We start from the raw sequence: 19,851 nt of genomic DNA, 5'->3' as shown, positions 1-19,851 counted from the left end.
AAGCCTGCTGACAAACCAAATATCCAAATAAAAATGATTTGAATTGCTGCCAAAATAGATTCCAGAAAAAGTAAATGGGTATAATAATATTTTATAATTCACATTATTTAGTGTGGAAACTGAAGTGAAATGTGTGTATTGACAGACAGTATACATACAGTACTATCCCAGTGACTGTTGTCTTCATGAGGATTTCACCACACTCGAGATATTGATTGCTTTTGCTTGCTTTTCTTTTATTTTGCATACAGCTGTATAGCAGCATGACAACAGGTCATGCCAACAAATCCCTCTGAAATGCTAAAATTCATGCTTTTATGCCTTATTTTCTCTCTAAGCACTCTATTGGACTTGAAAGACATTTGTGAAACATAGCTCTTATTATATAAAATATACAAGCTTAAACATTAACCAAACTGAGAAAGCTGCCAATAATTTAAAATGAAACCTTCATGTTTTTGATTAAACATCCCTGGGATTGGCTCCAGCAGACCCCCGTGACACTGTGGTTAGGATACAGCTGGTTTGATAATGGATGGATGGATGGATGGATCCTCACACAGCATTGTGTTTCATAGTGCTGACTGGCATCATTGGTATGTTTTATGTTATGTTTTTAGTGTGAAAAACATAAGCAGCTTATATACCAGAAGTCGGCTAAAAATGAAGTTAGTTTTGCTTTTTTTGTTTTTCTAATTATTTTGTCAAGATGCTTAAAGCAGTGAAAAATGTGAATCACTCTGTAGTGACATCAAAAAGCAATGTGACAGTAGGTGTGATTGAGAGGATAACTTCTGAAAGAGTAACACTTCAGCTCATTTATGTTCATATTCCCAGTTAGCCTATGTTGTATGTGGCAAAGTCCATCACAGTACTGGTATCACGCTGTGTAGAAGCACAAGTCAACATTAGATAGCCGTCCTTAACACCAAATTAGTGGGAGCAGACTTGAAAAGCTGCTTCTATTCAACACAGGGTTTCTTACTTTGAGTAATACCAATAAAACTATTAGTTTGATACTTCATTACTAGATGAGTCATGAGTCTGTATGGTATTTGAGGACTTATTGTAAATCAGTTACTTGTTTGACGAAGCAAAAGCCTACAGGATACTAAAACATGGAAAATTTCAAACACTTCCTAAAGTTTTTGTGAACTACTTCCATTTGCTTATTTTTAGTACAACAGAAGATAAACAGACAGTTTAGTCTCAACAACAGACCTTCAAATCAGATCATACTGAAGTCACTATAAGAATGGAAGCTGTATAGATATGGAATTTTAATAAAAATTTATATTGTATGAGAAAATTATACTGTATATAAACTTTGCTTTAGATTTACTCTAGGCAACTAATATTATTATGTCAGTATGCAGACATTAAGAAATAAAACCTCATTAAAAACCACAATTCAAAATTACAATCGTAATAGTATTCTCATTTCTATAATTTCAAGGTACATTATTACTTTGAGTAATAATCCTTACAAGTGTTGCTCATGCCATTCTCCACTTATTCATTCACATATTATCAATTTCACTCATCCGATTTATTTAAATGGTATTGCCTTTACAGCAATAATTGATACTGATGACAAAAATTCTCAAGGAGCACATAGATTACATACAGTAAATTGTAATCAATCGCTTTTGTCATTTCTACATGAAGTGAAACGGAGTGAACAGGTAAAGGAATTATTCTCTGAGACAACATTCTTGAGCTCATGTAAAACATATTAATTATTACACAATTTATATACATCCATCAATCCTATATGCCGATATTTGGAAATTATTTGTCACAACCACTTAAAAATTCCTTCTGCTGAGAATAAATATACTTGTTCATAATATCTCTTATGTGATTAAGGTTTGGACTTTGCCTTTGCCATATTTTGTTAGCTAATTTTCACCTTAATGAAAGAATAAGTGTCTGCTTGTGTATCTTTATGTCAGTCCAGTTGTTACGTCTCATTCCAATAGATGACTCATCACAAACATTTTCAGCAATGAAATGCATGCATTTGTGTTTTCAATAGATGGTGCATCACAAACATTTGTAATAATGCATTTTATTACTTCAAATTTTTATGATACAGCAACTATTAGAATGACAAATGTAATGTATTTTATTATTACACACATTCCAAAAGATGTTGCATTGCAGACATTAACATTGAGATCTGCGCTGATTACATAGATCTCAACTCATCCTTGCTGGGTAACACAGCTAGTATTGTAATCAGCGTATTACTTCAACATCATTTTCCTTCTTTCTTTATAAGTCTTTAAAGCCCAACCACAGAAATGCGTCACACTAATCATGATGTTGCCTCTAAAATGTAAGAATATTGCCTTAGCAAACACATCAGTTTTGATCTCATCAGGCCATACAGTTTCTGTCCATTTGATCTGCATGCCTCCCATGTTTCTTCTGGAATGCTGAAATCTTGATTTAAACTTTCCTAGAGGCCACAGATGTGTGTATGTTTGAATTGTTGTTGATTCTCCATTGTCAACTGGTGTTAGCTTAAAATATGCATTTACTGAATTTAACTGTGTTTAATATTTTAAATATACTATATTTGTAAATGGGGCGGCAGGTGGCGCAGTGGTAGCGCTGCTGCCTCACAGTTAGGAGACCCGGGTTTGCTTCCTGGGTCCTCCCTGCGTGGAGTTTGTATGTTCTCCCCGTGTCTGTGTGGGTTTCCTCCCAAAGACATGCAGGTTAGGTGGATTGGCGATTCTAAATTGGCTCTAATGTGTGCTTAGTGTTTGTGTGTGTCCTGTGGTGGGTTGGCACCCTGCCCGGGATTGGTTCCTGCCTTGTTGGCTGGGATTGGCTCCAGCAGACCCCTGTGTTTGGATTCAGCGGGTTGGAAAATGGATGGATATTTGTAAATGGCTACTGAGCTATAGACCTTATGTAAAAATTAGTTTCTCAAGAATGGCTTTAATTTTGACACTCTCCTTTAATTTGTATATGCCTCGCTTATCACATTTTAATATTTATTTAGACATTATTTATGACATACTGTAGGCCTTTTGATAGATTTCTTCATTCAAATTCCATCCATCCATCATCCAACCCGCTATATCCTAACTATAGGGTCACGGGGGTCTGCTGGAGCCAATCCCAACCAACACAGGGCGCAAGGCAGGAAACAAACCCCGGGCAGGGTGCCAGCCCACCGCAGTCATTCAAGTCTTTCTCAATCAAATGTTCAAATATTCAACAATGCCCTTTGATAGCCCATTGTTTTAATTCCTTTTAATTATCTTGATGATGTTGTCTTTACCAAGTGCTGTACTAACAAACTGTGAAACTTCTTAAACATCTGTGTTTTTATACCTATTTTATGCAAAAAAGCCTAAATACAGAACAGGAATCCATCTAACAAATATGTAAAATTAACTGTGTCAGGGCTCATTTAGATTTGTCATAGAAAAGGGGCTGGACCCAACAGGAATGACTAATTTTTTGCCTGTATTTATTTTCATAGTTATTTAGAAGACTGTTTTTGCTTTCTGGTGCCCTGTCCGGGGTGTGTTCCTGTATTGTGCCATATGCTAGCTGAGATAGACAAGGTTTGATGGGTTGGTCTGGAGCCTTTTATTAAGTGGGCTAGAAAATGACAAAGGTTTTTACTTTTCTATAGTAGATCAGAAGCAAATACATAAATAAAGGTTTCTTAAATTTTAACAATAAAACATAGGGATTAGAGGAGGGGTGTCCATAGCCATTAAATGTTAGGTCATTATTAAAGTAAACAGCTATATTTTATACAATGGGGATTAGTAAATAAGGAGATAAGAAACAACAAGATTAAGGAGGTATGCCAAGAAAATCAAAATATATTATCATATATTTATATATATATCAAAAAATAGATAGCTCTAAATAAAACAGCATTTAGAGAAGTACCAAGCGCACTGCCTCATTACTGGCCTTACTGCTGGCAGACAGATCACCTGATACATTTCCTGAGATTGTTGGTCCTTCTCCATGGGATATTGCGTGCTAATTATTTTTTAATGGAGACATATATTAGCCCTTTCTCCAACTCAACTCTAAAATTATTTAAAATGGGCCCTTGCTTCACTCCCTGTTGGGTGGCGATGGTTGAGCAAATGAAGCAAAGGAAGAATAATAAATGAAATGATGCTCCTAATTAAGCACATATTTGGTGTTGTAATTCAGACAAAATAATGAATCAGATACTAAAGAAAGTAATCAAGCATGTTAATGAACCTGATACAGTGAAGACTAATACTAGCACTAAAACTCATTGCATTACTATGGTAGTTAAAACATTAATCCTTTGGGGATGTTCACTTTGACATAAGTGTACACTGTATATTTTACTGTAAAATCCAAAGCGTTCAATAACCAGTTTTTGTGGGGAACACAATGTATATGAGTGCACATTTCCTTGTAGAATTAACTAAGCTACTGTGTGGGTGTAAAGAAATAATCCCTTCACACCTCTACAATCTTCAGCTGGCAGCCACTGTGCTCCTGTCTTCTATTTTTCATAGCCTCCTCTCCCAGTGTCTGGGGTCAGGCTCCTGATGAAGGAATTGAAATCTGAGCTGTCTGTGCCCCTTGTGCTAGGAGACAGATAGAGGCTGACAGAACTCATTTTGCACTGAGATCCATAATACCTCTTGTGGTAAAGAGACCTTTTTTGCCCTTTTTTTCTACTCTGGATTGACTCTTGGCACTTAGGGATGAAAGGGATTGAAAGAAAAGATTGCCTCTGGATTTCTCATAACTGCTTATTTCAACAAACTCTACTGATTGTGCACCCCTGTTAATGAAGTTAAAGATAATTTCCCAAGGTCATCTAGTGATCTTTATTTTAACAATGCAATAAACAGGTTATTTTTTATATACCATTCTGTCTGTAAACATATTATCAAAAAAGTCAAGTTTGCTTAAGGATTTCCTATTTTGAAGACTGACAGTATTAATGAAAATGCTTCACTTTAATTAAAAATCTAAGATTATTTAAAATGGGCCCTTGCTTTACTCCCTTAAATAGACTACTATACAATGCAGCCCTGAAAACTGTGGAGACTGCTCTGGGACTAGTATTACTCAACTAATAATACATTTTGTTTAAAATGACTTTTCAAGACATGCAAGGATATAGATAGATAGATAGATAGATAGATAGATAGATAGATAGATAGATAGATAGATAGATAGATAGATAGATAGATATCCTTGCATGGATATGATAAAATCAAGTACATTACTAAATAACTGCATAAACGAGTACGAAAGTAAACTACAATATAAAAACCCTGCCTTAGGAAGGAACACAAAACAGTGATACGGTCTGTCAAAAAATGGTCTCAGAAGGTGCACACAAACTGTATGACATGCTTAAAAGGGAAAACACTTCAGGGCTTTAAATAGGAGATGCTAAATAGTCGGTCATCCATGTAATCTTAAGGGAAATGTAACAGAAAGTTGGACTGCGAGATTTTAAAAGGAATGTTAGGATATGTATGTAATGGAAAGGCCTGCTGAGACAAGATGGGGCTAGACTTTTGTGTGATTTGAAAATAAGGTAAATGATTTGTACTTAATGAGATTTAACTGAGTTCAAGCATAAATGATGCAACATTAGCGGTTGGGTTAGATGTGTTTCAAGGTATTGATATAGACAAGAATTCTAGCAGGACCGTTATGTCCATACTATAGCTTTTCAAGCTACCCAGATGATGCACTAAGTAGAGCCTATTAGAGCAGCACAATCATGGTGTAACAAAGGCATGGCAGAGGGCCTGCGCAGCGCTCTGTGTCACAAAATAACAAAGCCTTTGTAGGATTTTCAAGTAAACATGACCAATTCAATAACATGTTTGATAAAAGATACAGGGGGAATTTGATGACACCAAGACTACACACTTCTGTAGTGAAAAATGGCATAATAGCAGGGCAGGCACAGCAGTGGTTAGAGAAGCTACATCCACTAACAAAACACATGACCACTTTTTCTACTGTACTTTACAAAATTTCTTGTTACCTGGATGTTTATTTCTAACAATTAATCAAAGCAGTAGAAAGTAATATATGGAATATATTGTGTGTGAAAGGATAAACAATGGAATCTTAACCATGTCAGGTAATGTTGTGCTCTGTTTATTCATAATAAAGAACAACAGACAGCACACAATCTTGGAGAACAACATGAGACTGAAACTAATGTTGAAGCTGAACCTAAACTGAAATTCTTTTTTTGAAATTTCCATGATGTCTGGTCTTCCTCTGTGGATGTTTATTTCCATAATTCCATAATGTTAGAGTGATTGCCAACTAGTACTTGATTACATTGCGCTTATGTGTAGGTCAGTGAGCATACATACTTTGACACAATTGCTCCACATTCACTATGAACTCTTGCTTTGCACTGAATGCTTCTGGCATTATGATACTAAGCTATGCACAAATGACCTCCAAGAAACCACTGATGGGAATCATTAACACAAAATTGAAGAGTTGGTGATATTTACCATTGGCTTATATGACAATATTTAGTAAGTTAATATACGTACTAATGTTAGGCTGATGGATTGATTAAATGGGGTTATTAATATAAAACAAAACAAAAAAAAAACTCTACTGACACATACAGTAAGGACTTTGCATATGTATTACACAGTGGTCTTTATTATTGGTGGAAGGTGCATTACTTATTTATGTATTATTTTCACCAGACTGCTCTTTGTAGACTTCAGCTCGGCGTTTAACACCATCATCCCACAATGACTGGTGTCCAAACTGCCAGATCTGGGACTTCCATCACTCACCTGCAGTTGGATACTGGACTTCCTGTCTCGTCTCTATCAGAGGGTCAGGCTGGGCCTCCACACATCCACTGCTCTCAGGCTCAAAACCGGAATGCTGCAGGGCTGTGTGCTCAGCCTGCTCCTCTATACATATGACTGTGTCCCCACTCACCATAGCAACAAGATCATAAAGTTTGTGGATGACATGACGATGGTCGGACTCATCTTGGGCAAGGAGGGTGAGCTGGCATACAGGGATGAGGTGGAGTGGCTGTCAGAGTGCTGCACAGTCAATAACCTGCTCCTCAATACCACAAAAATGAAGGAGCTTGTTATTGACTTTAGTAAAAACAAAACTGACATCCAGTCACTCACCACTGGTGGGGTCTGTGTGGAGAAGGTCCCGGTGTTCAGGTTTCTGGGCATTGAGCTGGAGGATGACCTGACCTGGACTGCCAACACCAAGGAGCTGCTGAAGAAGGCGCAGCAGAGACTGTATTTTCTGAGAATCCTCAGAAAGAACCATCTCTCCAAAATTCTGCTCCTTGCCTTTAATCACTGTTCCATCGAGAGTGTGCTTACATACGGACTGTGTGTGTGGTACGGCAGCTGCACTTCCTGAGAAAGGAAAGCACTCCACAGGGTCGTCAGGACAGCGGAGAGAACAATTGGTTGTATACTCCCCACTCTGGAACAAATCTACACTTCCTGATGCCGCAAAAAAGCAATAGACATTTCACAGGATTCATCACATATTGGACATTGCCTCTTCCAGCTTTTGCCATCGAGCAAGAGATACAGAGCAATGAAAACCTGGACAAACCACCTTAAAAACAGCTTTTATCCAAAAGCAATTATGGCCCTGAACTCAGAATAAAACTGCTCCATATCATTCTTCCAATGTGAAATATAGACGTTAAGTCAACAAGTGCAATTTGTATATTTTGTAAAATACTTTTATTACTATTCGGTCTATTACTATTTTCTCTCTTCTTGTCTTTTTAACTCTTATGCCTCACACTGAGTTGACTGCACCTTCAGTTTCGTTGTTCCTTTTTAAAAGTGACAATAACAATAAAGATCTATCTATGTATATATACACAAATGACTTAACTGCAACCAAGAAAACTGAGACCATTGAGGTCTAATTTTACTCTCCTTTACTTTTTGTAGTAAAATGCACTGTCTTAAGAGATTTTAGCCAAGACATGCGGTTGAAGAACTGTGCTGATGCTATATAGTTGTGATGCATTGGGCAAGTGTCCCAAAGATATACACTGACACACGACATTGGTTTTAAATCAGTCATTTGCCCTTTGCATGAATTTACAACTGGAACCTTACATAATGAAAAATATTTTATGTATATATGTACGTGTGTGTGTGTATATATATATAGTGCATTAAGTAAATAGAGTTGTTAATGGTTGGGTTAAAAAGCATGCTGGGAAACGAATGTGTCAAGAGGTTATACTTGTATATAGTGCAAAGGAAACATATTTATTATATTTATTATATATCATATACAGTATATATATATATATAAAAAAAAAAAACTATTGGGAGGGAGACTCAGGAGTCAAGACATGATCTTCTCGTAAGACAATTTGACGTCGCGCAAGACAAGGCAGTGAGATAACATTTAAAACAAGTTCACGGACACCTAAGCTAGCAGTTGTTGGAATGCTTTGGGCAGACACACTTCATGTGCTTCCAGCTCTTAAAACAACGACAAACGACAAGCAGAACATGCAGCTTGTCAGGAGCAATCAGCCAGCAGATGATCTGACCACTTCTCCTTAGCGTGTGTTTATCCCCCCCACTCCCACCCCCCATTCACAACACGAGTGGCAGAGAAGTGAAGTGGCAAAAGGACAGCTGCTGTATAGGCTTTGAAATGATCGACACACAGCGCAACAAGCAGAACACGTAGCTCGTCAGCAGCAACAAGCGTGCAGATGATCTGACTGCTGCTTCTCCTTATTGTGCATAATTCCCATGAAATATGTATATCCAGTAAACCAAGCCCGGGGGTGGGTGGAAGAGCGAAGTGAGCAGGGGTCGGAGCCCCCTAGTGTGAGTGTATATATTGTGATAGATGGCCAGGAACCCTGTCCCGCTGGGATGCCTGGAGGAAGGAGGAACCAGGAGAGTGGCACGTCTTTTCCCTGGGTACCCGACCGGTCCTTGATCCCTGGGGGACAGCACTTCTGGGACACCAGGAAGTGCTGACAGACCAGGGATGGTTTATGCCCGGAGTGCTTCCGGGTGCAAGGGCAGCACTTCCGCCACACTGGGGAGTGCAGCCAGAAGTCCATCATCAGGCACCTGGAGCACATCTGGGGCCAGATAAAAGGGGCCGCCTTACTCCATTTGGAGAGCTGGAGATGAGTGGAAGAAGGACGGAGCTTACAAGACAGGAGTGGAGGTAGCCAGAAGAACCAAGAACTGTGAATTGTAAATACATGTACAGTAAATATTGTTGGCTGTAAATTAACGTGTGTGTGGTGGAAACTGCGTTGTCGTGTCTGTCTGTGGCCGGGGTAGCTTTTACTATATAAATATAGATATATATATATATATAAGAGAGAGAGAGAGAGAGAAAGAGTGTTTTCAGAAGAAGTAATCTGTCCATAAAGATCCCCAACTGTTTTTCTCTTGTATTTGACAACTAAAAACAACACTGCGCATTTATATGTAATATTTGCCTTTCTAGATATAAAATGTTTTTTTTTATTTACATTATATTTCATGTGTTGCATATGAACTGAAATCTGAACATTGCTGACTTCAGGGTGTCTCCTTGTTTCACTTTTTAGTAAATCATATAAATAAATTCAATTGAGTCTCGGCCCTCTTCCCGGTGGGAATCTGTTTTTGACATTGTGTGTTTGGTTCAGAAAATGTTCTCTGTGCCATAGCCCATTGTTGCCTTTCTTTGAGTCAATTCTGCAACCATTTGCACACATCCACTCACAGTGGTGGAAATAATAAAGAGTTGTAAGTTTAAACCTTTATATACACACATATTTGTGTTTGCCTATACATATATGTCATCTAAAACTGTTACTTGATCTATACAATCTTTTGCTAATTTTTTTTTTATTCAGACAAATAAATTACTGCTATTTTAAGTAAGATCTGATTACTTTTAGGTTCACTTGTATTATGTATAATAAAGGCTGACTGATAGTGTGATTTAAAAGATTGATTATTGGTATAGAAAATGTAAACTGTCAATCCCAATCATTAATTAAAGGTAAGGTACATGGGCAATGTGAAAAAAAAAGATAAGTGGCAGTCAAAACCTTTGCTTGTTGAATAATATAACTAAAGCATTCATGCTTTCAATTTGGCCAAACATTTCCAGATTTCAACTACCGGTAACTAAAGTACAGAATCAGAACAGTTTAAAGGTGGCACTTGACATATTCAGGTGTACAGAGTGCACACTCTTTTCTCTGATAACATTTTCAAACCTTTTGCATACTCAAATATGCATTCTACACATCCAATAAAAACAAAAATACATTTAAAAACACACCTGCAAGCCAAGTACTATATGATGATTATTGTAAGGCAACCCTTAATGCAAGAGAAGCTAATGATTGGTGTACATTAGGTCAGAGAAATGAAGAAGAGAAAAAGGAGAGTAACTTACAAAACAAAGTGATGAATGAAATGCTGAGGAGAAGGGCCAGACTGATGTGCAAAGTGTTGGCACCGTTGCAATCCATTTTGTTCTTTTTGCAAGTGCACACTTGAACTTTAACTTCTGTGCTGTTGGTCAAGGGAGGCGTGCCTGCATCTGTCACAATGACTGGCAAGTTGTAGTTGGCTCGTTGCAGGCTGTGAAGAAGGCTGACTTGTACATGGGTATCTGGTAAAGAGAAAGCAACTGATTAAAACAGATGGAATTTTTTTGCATAGCACAAATCTACCTAAATGGGATCAAACAGAACATGTTTACACATTTCATTTGTGCACCTTAATGATAAATCTTAACCTACAGTATGCATGTACATCTGGTCAACTGCTAGTTCTTTTTGAAATTTGAGTCCTTATAGTACTGTTTTTTTTCCTTTGATTCCCTTCTCATTCCACTGGATCATACTGGCCAAATGTTACTGAAAAAAAACTTTTCAGTCATAAAACAAATATGCAAAGTCAATGCATTTGAGATGAAAGTGTGCTATCTAATAGATCTAGTTGAAATTTTCCATGAGTGCTAAAAATCTTGTTAGCCTAAAGGGTGGCATTCTGCCAGTCAGCTTTTGTACTTTTACTTTGTGGCTGTGAGGTCAGTAGCTCGGCCATATTGTATCTTCAGATACATAAAGCTACCGAGATGCATTTCACATGTAGTGAAACAGTAAGTCTAAAAAAGGCCTGTGGCAGACAAGAGATACTTCATGGCTGAGAGCTGTAGCTATGCCTAACAGTTGCACATTCTAAATATAAATTGAGTGTGATGAGGGTAAACAAATTAAACATTTTTCTGCATAAGCATTTTTACTGACACTTCATACAGAACAATTAGCACCTATCCTCCTGATTTTATGTGAGAGCTTTGTGTGGCTTACCAATCAAAACACATTATTGCTAAATTATTCTATGACTAACTTACAGGTTTCTAATTTAACCTTGTATTTTATTCATGACTGAGTCTTTGTTTAAAAGATAATTACCATATAGTACACTAAATGAATAATGGAATGTACATGTGAAATTAGAACATTACAATTTTTAGTGTATACAGCAATGTGGAAAACTAGAAATCTGCAAATGACTTTGGCATATGGCTATAAATAATTTACCTGTACAAAACAAATGAGGTGAAAAAAATTAATTTACATGGAAGGTATTACAAATAAACTGAAGTTTTAGAGCATATTTTTTCAGCTTTTACATTTGAAAACATTTCTTCCAAAATGTACAGTCACCTTTTGGTGACTAGAAGCTTAGAAGAGGAGAAAGAACACCTGGGTGTACATTTTTGCCAGCTTTAATTCCTGTGTTGTAATTTTACAGGATATTTCAAAGTAACTTCAAAGGCATTAAGGCAGCTTGGATTTTTTTTTCTTAAGCTTTAGTAAAGTTATACTTTACCCCAACAGGTAAAATAAATCTATCTAGCTCTCTGCCTGAAAGTACATGAACCAACAACCTGCATTACTTAAATAATGTTTGTAACTTGTTAATATAAGGTTTTATAAAGCACTTTCAAAAACACGTTTAACTCATAATCAAAATAAATGTTCACTTATTAGAAAACAAAATCAAACTCAAACAGATTCCAGAGTTGTATGTGACACACCAATCTGAACACTGCCCAAAATCTGAATTTTGTTTGGGCCTGTCAGGCTGAGGTAAAGCGGGTTAGTTCCATTCTCTCATTTGATCTAGGGAGCCTCTTGAATGTACCTGAGGGATAAGACGGCAGGATGAGGACACTCACACAAAGCAAGGGGAAGGTGCATAAAAGTGCTTTTATTAAAAAGAATCAAAACAAATAGTATCCAAAAGTGCAGTGCAAATCTTCAGTAAATAAGTGGAGATTAAAAACAGTTCAATAAATATTTTTGTAAAACCAGATGTTTAAATCCGAGAGACTGTCCACTGTTTCTTAAAACTCACGTGTCCCAATGCTGCCTTCTAAATGCCGACGTTGCCTCAGCTTATCCCATATGGGATCTGGCAACCGAGGAGACACCAAACCAACAGGTGCAGTCAACCATTCTATCCAGGCCTAGCTCCCCACTGCCTGTCCCTCAGCATCTGCGGGAGACACTGCAGGTCAGGCTGCTCCTACTCCCGAGTGACCAGTCAGTAGGAGCACCCTCTCTTCAGCCTCGGGCTCCTTGCCCGACCACGTGCCTCCATTCTATCCCGCATGGGCTTTCGCTCACACTCTCTCATCTCTCCTCCCATTCTTTTAACCTCTGTCCTTCCTTTCTCCTCTCACTGGCCAGTCTATGTTTTTTTCCTTTTATCCATTCATCTCTTATCTCCCCTTTTCTTGTGCTGTGTCTCCCTTATATGTCTCTGTGGGTGCAGCGCCTCAATTGCACACTGCAAGAAGCCAATAAAGCAACTGAGACAGACCGCACCCTCACATGAAGGTGTGTCTTGCCCCAATTACTCCACAAACCTGCTACAGCTGCGCAAGCATGCACACCCATGGAGATCGAGCCAGCCAATTAATTAATTATTTATTAAAACAGGTCTCCTGATTGTTAAAGCACGGACCTGCTATACCACACCTATACCACAAAAATTATTTTCTCCTAAACACAAAATCCTCAAAACAGAAGGTTTGGTGCATTAATATTGTACAGTGTTCTGAAAAATCTGTTTATCCTCTCATTGTGACTAGTCATAAAGTTTAAATGCAACATGCACAGGTTTAGTGCCCTACATTGAAACATTATGGCTTTTATCTCCGCTATGTATGTTGTACAGATGCAGGAACTTGTGTTCAGAAGAGATTAAATAGGTCCTAATGGGAAATTCTTAGTTAGCTGTGAAAAAAATGAAACCATTTGACTGGCTGGATTCAGTCATCTAGCAAAAGAGGCACTTGGATTAAATGTCAGAGCCTTGAGCCTCTATAGCCACCCACTCTGTGTGTTCCTGAATACTTCCAAAAGTTGCATTTGCATATAAATCTTGATTTTAATAATCCTTTAGATTTTCTCAAAAATGTTCATCTTTTGTGTTCTGATGATAAACGAAAGATTTATCCATTATCCTAACAAATGTCGCCAAAAGTGACTCTACTTTGTTGGGCCCTTGAGCAAGACCCTTAACCTGTAATTGCTCCATCCTTGATATGACGTTAACCTGCATCCAGCCCTGCATGTTGTCCCTCCAACCTGCAGGGGAAACCTGGGGGTTGGTGGCAGAATTGGTACTCCAGTGTGGTGCTGAGGTGTCACCCATTGCATGGCTGCATTCAGGTCCTAATCTGGGATCCTAAGTTGGTTTGTCATGTGGTGGGTGCAGCAATGCACTGTATCAGTGCGTGCTCCTAACCTTTCTCTCTCTAACAAATGTGCATATTCTAACAAATATAAACATGTCACAAAAGCTAATTAGGTCCTGTTAACCTAGACTGTTGTTAACAAGTAATGTGACAATGTTTTCAGCCTCCATATTTGCAAGTATCCATGCAAGACAGCTAAAAATGAACAACTTAATTAAAAAAATAATGTTCACTTAAGTGGGAGATTGTTTCCTAAGCTTATTAATTACAAAGTCATAAGCATCTTACCTTCAGTGCAGATAAATTTTTAAAGTTTGATTTCTCAATTTATTATTAAATGGAAACAATGTAAGTCATTCTTTATGATTTTTAATCATTCAAAGTAGTGTATGCAACTTTACAATTATATCAGAATATTATCAGATATGAAGAAGTGCACATCGTACGCAAACATTGACGGGAGACAGGGCAAAATTCTAGCAAGTCTTTTCAAGTTAAAACTGGAGAACAGCTAACATAAATAAAGTAAGAATTTACATTAAAACAATCATCTTGTATGTACGAGATCAAGAACAACTAAAATGCGGAGGCAGCAGCTGAACAAGCTGCACTGCACCAAAAGAAAAAGATAAAAGAGAAGTGACAACAAGCTTGTTGGTAATTGGACTTGACTTTTATCAATTGCTTGTAAAGGTTTGTGCCACTGTATTTTACTCAGCTGTTGACTTCACGTGCAGTTAATTTAGCAGATTACTAAAAATGCTCCTAGTCCCCAGCATGCTACCCAGAGGATTCTGTAATGAGCCCCAGCAACTAATAATATTTTCCAAAATATACACATGCAGACAGTATAGAAAAGTTGTACTGCAGTTGAGTTTTCAGTATATGGTATAACTGAGGGTTAATGAGAGCATACAGAGAAATTATCACAACACTGAAGAGTTGCAAGCCGATGCATTTGATTCTGTAGAAGAGGGAAATAGAAAACAGTTGCTTTCAGTGAACAGGATTAGAGTATGTCTAAGAAACAGTTAGCATTGGCATGAATGCCAGATGGACCACTCTTTGCAGACTGATTATAGTAAAATTAAATAGAGGAGTTGAAGAAGATTAAATATTAGCAGCATAAAACATGACAAGAATTGCAAATACAATAGATCGCCTAATAAAAATATAATACTTCTACCAAATTTCAAGGATGAACTTGGTTCCATTATCAACACATTACTGGCTCAGTGATTGCAGAAAAAAAGGCAACACTATAACATTTAAAACAGGATTAGTCTTAACACTACCATTGCATTAAAATGACGTAAAATGATAACAGTAAACATCAGAAAAGAGCAGTATACAGCCCTGACCAACATGAGTACAATTACGACAGGGGCTGGCAGTATTGTGTATCTGCATAGACATGCTTACATAAAAAGCATGGTGGCACAAACATTTGCAGACCAGCTACTATAATTAGTGGTTAATGCAAAACAACAGAAATGGTTTCAGTATGGTAGGAAGATGTGGCACAGGCACATTACAGTACAGTCAGCATGGGTTTAGAGCAAGAAGGATGTTAAGTGGCATTAGACAAACAATTTTCCGAATTAGCAAACACATACTGCTGCTAACAGAACATATTAATTCCTTCTTAATTTTACATATCTTGCTTTTTAACATTCAAAACTTCCACTTTTTCTTTAACCAGCAGACAATAAACAATGAGCTGCACACATGCTGTTAGAAGACCAGATGATCTTATTTGTAAATATGTGTCCATTATACAAGTTTCTGTTTCAAAAAATATATTAAAAGAAAAAAAAAATGAGTGAAGGTCTGGTGTGACAGAATGAAAGCACTAACAAGTTATAGAAAATAAGTGCACATGTAAATGTAGTGTAAGTTAACAATGAAAGTATATTTTTTTCCTTGGATAATTTGCTTCCATTTCAGAGAATGAATACTGTTCACTTTGTATAGATAAATATCTTTTATTCCATTATTTAGAAAAAAATTAATATACTGTATATTATTAAATAAATTTAGCAAAGCATTTTAGTAGGATTGAAACAGCTTTTGAATGGGTTTCATAATATCACCTGCATATTCTTTTGTAGCTCAAAAGACAACAATGAGTAGAAATCACAATGCATTTCTTTGTAATATGAATAACACTACAAGAGAATTTTACAAATTTCATTCAAACTCTGGTCTCCCTGGAATGTCTTAAACAATATTCCTTTTATTTCTTCGCACGTCATGAAATGGTTCAAATCCCCTCTCCCCTATGCAGGGAATAGCTATTGTACACTTAGGGTAAGAAGGACCTGGCAATTTTCAGCTTCTCTCACATCCTGAGGTAGGCTGTTCCAGCAGCTTGGAGCCTAAAAGCTAAAAGAAGCATTTAAATATTTTTGTTATACTTTATGGAACGGCAAAGGGGAGAGGAACTGAGCATCTGAGGGGTCTTCCTGGTTTAAAAACCAAAGCATTTCTGAAAAATAACCTGGTGCAAGGTCATGTAGTGCCTTATAAACTAAAAATAATTTTAAAATCAGTACGAAGACTAACATAAACCAATATAAGGACTATAAGATAGGTGTAATGTGTGCTCTCCTTTTTGTCTTAGGCCAGATTACTTCATGCAATGCATGCTCCAGCAGACGCTACTGCTATGCAATTGTACTGTTTATACTTGCACGCAAACTTTACGTAAATCTGGAAGATTCCACCAGATGCAGTGCGAGATAACATCATGGTGAAAAAACCTTCATCTTTGCTGTGTTGTGAATTGCCTGAGACATCCAATAAATTCTGAGGACACCTTGACACAATATCTCTGTAAGGGATGTTTAATGATTCCATCCATCAATCCGGGGATGTGCCCATTCTAGCAAGCATTAGGCGCTAGACAGAAACAATCCCTGGACACACACACACTAGTGCCATTTTAGCATCACCAAATCCTCAAACCTTCATGTCTTTCGAAGGAAAACGGACCACACTGTGGAAACCATGCTACCGCACTGCCACCATGCAGCCCACATTTGTCTAATTAATAATAGTATTCATTATTTAAACAACTTTAATGATTTATCTGTAAAAAGTAACATACATAGTTTAATGCATTTCATCATGAAAGTGATATCAAGTATAAATCTAAGGATTGTAAATGTGCAGAAAGCTGAAATATCACAAATTTAACGTGTTCTGTGTGGCGATTGCTGCTTGCCGCTGCTGTCAATACAGGAGAAAGCCTCAGAAGCACGTAGCGATTAACAACTGGGTTAGTTTTAAGATGACATTTATGGTCTACTTTAATGATAAAGTAAACTACAAGGTTAAAGTGGACATTTCGAGACTAAAGCCGAAATATCCACTTTATTCACAAAATATACCTTTTCAGCATGTCCTTAATTCTTTCTGTGTGGCTCAAATATGCTGTTGTGAAAGTGCCAAAAAAAAAAGACAGCACAGAAGATGGTATGTGAGACTTTTAAAATGTATTGTGTCATTACGTTAGGGAATATGCAACTCTTGAATATAAGAGCACAACGAATGTACATCAGCATTTTGCTTTACCACATCTAACCATTCATCAAAAATTGGAGCACGCACATCGATCCCAGAGGATCCTCAAAGCGGATTTCTGTCATATGTTGATAGAAAACTGATATTCTGATGTCACATTCCGACGTTAATTTCTGAGAACGTGCTCAGAAGACGCGTCAAATGAACACTGGGAATGCGTGGCAGCCATGATGTGTGCTTGTTTGCATTCTGAGTGTTAAGTATAAACAAGCCCTTAGTCTGCACTCATGCAGCAGAATTTTGAATGAATATAAATTTAAAATATAAGTATTTTCCTAGTTATGGTAAAATGGGTGCCTATATATAAGTGAGTAGTTAATTGAAAGCTCAATTATTACCCTTACAAGCTAACAGAAAATTATAGTTGACTAGAGGTTAGTTCAGTCTATGATCTGTCTTACACTTGGCAAGTCATTGAAGGTAAAGTTTCAAAACATACAGGACGTATTCAATTTAATTTAAGTCTAACAAGAGAAACTAAGATTGCGTAATAACTTTTTACTAAATTTTTCTGATTTTTTTACTTTTTAAAATATTTACTAAACTTTTTAAAAACAATCTTTATTGGACTGTGGAATTTCTTTTGCTATGCGTTTGACTCATACTGGATCCCACCTTTCCAATTCAGCACCCGTTTGATTTTGGAAACCTGGAAAAGATCCCTTCATCCTGTAATTACGTAGTATGGCATTTGCACAAACATATTACTTTTATGGTGGCGCATTGGGAAGTGCTGCTGCCTCGCAGTTAGGAGACCTGGGTTCGCTTCCTGGGTCCTCCCTGCGTGGAGTTTGCATTTTCTCCCTGTGTCTGTGTGAGTTTCCTCTGGGTACTCTGGTTTCCTCCCACAGTCCAAAGACATGTAGGTTAGGTGCATTGATGATTCTGAAATGTCCCTAGTGTGTGTGCGCCCTGCGGTGGGCTGGCGCCCTGGTCAGGGTTTGTTTCCTGTCTTATACCCTGTGCTGGCTGGGATTGGCTCCAGCTGACCCCCGTGACCCTGTAGTTAGGATATAGATGGATGGATATTACTTTTAAAAAGAAAGAAAACAATAGATCCTTATTCCAAGTCAGCTATCTGCCAATACTGCTGTAAATATGGAAAACTTGAGTAGTTTCTGTGTTCTGCTTTGCATTTACAGTATATCTTGTGTTTTACCATACAGCCAGAGACTTCTTTACTTGATAGTGTTCGAGTTTGTGGTACAGTAGCTGTGATCATTAAATTGTGTTGAGCTTATCTTTGAAAAAATAGCAGAAGGGTTCCTTTAGTCTAGTCTGGTAATTTGCATCCTACACTCAGTAAGACAATTTATTGGGTGTGTTGTCATGAAATAAAATCTAATGTTGGTGTTCAATAGCTTTGTATAAGTTACACTGAGTCATGCTCTTAGTTTAACTCTGTGAGGTGTCCCCACCACATCTACCATATCAGTCTAATCCTATAATTCCGCAAAAGGTAATGATGATGCCTGACTTCCCTGTGCTCCGAAGATCTTTAACAAAATTTCAAAGCAGTAGGATTACAAGTGTTAATGAGTAGACCAAGGGCTTTATATTAGAGTGAAAATGCACTCATTATGAAAAAAGTAGCAGTCTTTCTAGATTGACTTTGGCGCACACATTACAATAGTCAAACGAGGCCCAAGTTTAAACATTCTTTCAAGCTCTGCAGGGGTGAATTAATACCTACAACACATTAGTCCATAAACATTCCCTTTTCTTATTTACATTTTAGCATGTGCATACCCTTAATCTCTCCTGTAACTAACATCATAGTAAGATACATGCTGGTTGTGATATACCTTCACTCTACATGCTATTGTTTATGTATTTATAATTATTTCTACTTGAGCAGCCATATCTAGTTTGAACTTAATCACATTTCTCTTTGTTCCTACTCTGATAAAGCTTTGGTCTTGCATCAAAAAACTATTAATGGAAAGTTTATCAATACCTCAATGACATGCACACTCTTGCAAAATTATTAAGCTTTCTGCATTTTAAGCTCTTTTTGCCTTTTGTAAACCACCTCCCTGATTATTGTGGTTAACGCCAGCTACATCAAATGTGTTTATTTTTTCAGCCTGACTTGCTGTATAAGAATTACTTCTCCCCATTTGACACATTACTTGAGCTGCATGCTTTTTGTTGCTTGTACTGCTTGGTTGTGCAGTGACTGCTAAAGCTGTTTTAAGCTGTTCTTGTGTTTTTGTTTTCCTAAATATTGTGCCTTTTAGTCAGGGTTATTTTAATTACAACACACTCAGATGCCTTTCTTACACACTGCACTGTCTATTGAAATTTTTGTCAGGCAAATATATTTATTTTTGGCATGACATTTGCCTCAGTACGGTCAGATCAGGTTTTTGCCGTTTTTCTTAGACGTAATTATACTATTTTGCTTATCTCATGTCCTTAACATGGACCTTCATCCAACAATGCGTTTGAAGTTTTGCCATGATTTAGGCTTCTGTTGTT

The 19,851-nt window shown here is 37.3% G+C and overlaps 1 protein-coding gene across 1 annotated transcript in view; it reads right to left on the bottom strand.

Annotated features, from left to right (window-relative positions):
• cdh13 (cadherin 13, H-cadherin (heart)) overlaps nucleotides 1–19,851 on the bottom strand; it is a 1,331,220-nt gene that overhangs the window by 22,155 nt on the left and 1,289,214 nt on the right. The window contains exon 13 of the mRNA XM_039763495.1: nucleotides 10,462–10,680. Coding sequence (XP_039619429.1) covers nucleotides 10,462–10,680 — 219 coding nt within the window. The remainder of the gene's footprint in view (nucleotides 1–10,461; nucleotides 10,681–19,851) is intronic.

The sequence above is a fragment of the Polypterus senegalus genome, chromosome 9 (assembly GCF_016835505.1).
Source record: "Polypterus senegalus isolate Bchr_013 chromosome 9, ASM1683550v1, whole genome shotgun sequence".
Classification (NCBI taxonomy): domain Eukaryota; kingdom Metazoa; phylum Chordata; class Cladistia; order Polypteriformes; family Polypteridae; genus Polypterus; species Polypterus senegalus.
Note: the sequence above shows the minus strand (reverse complement) of the source record. Positions and strands in the feature narration are given on the sequence as shown.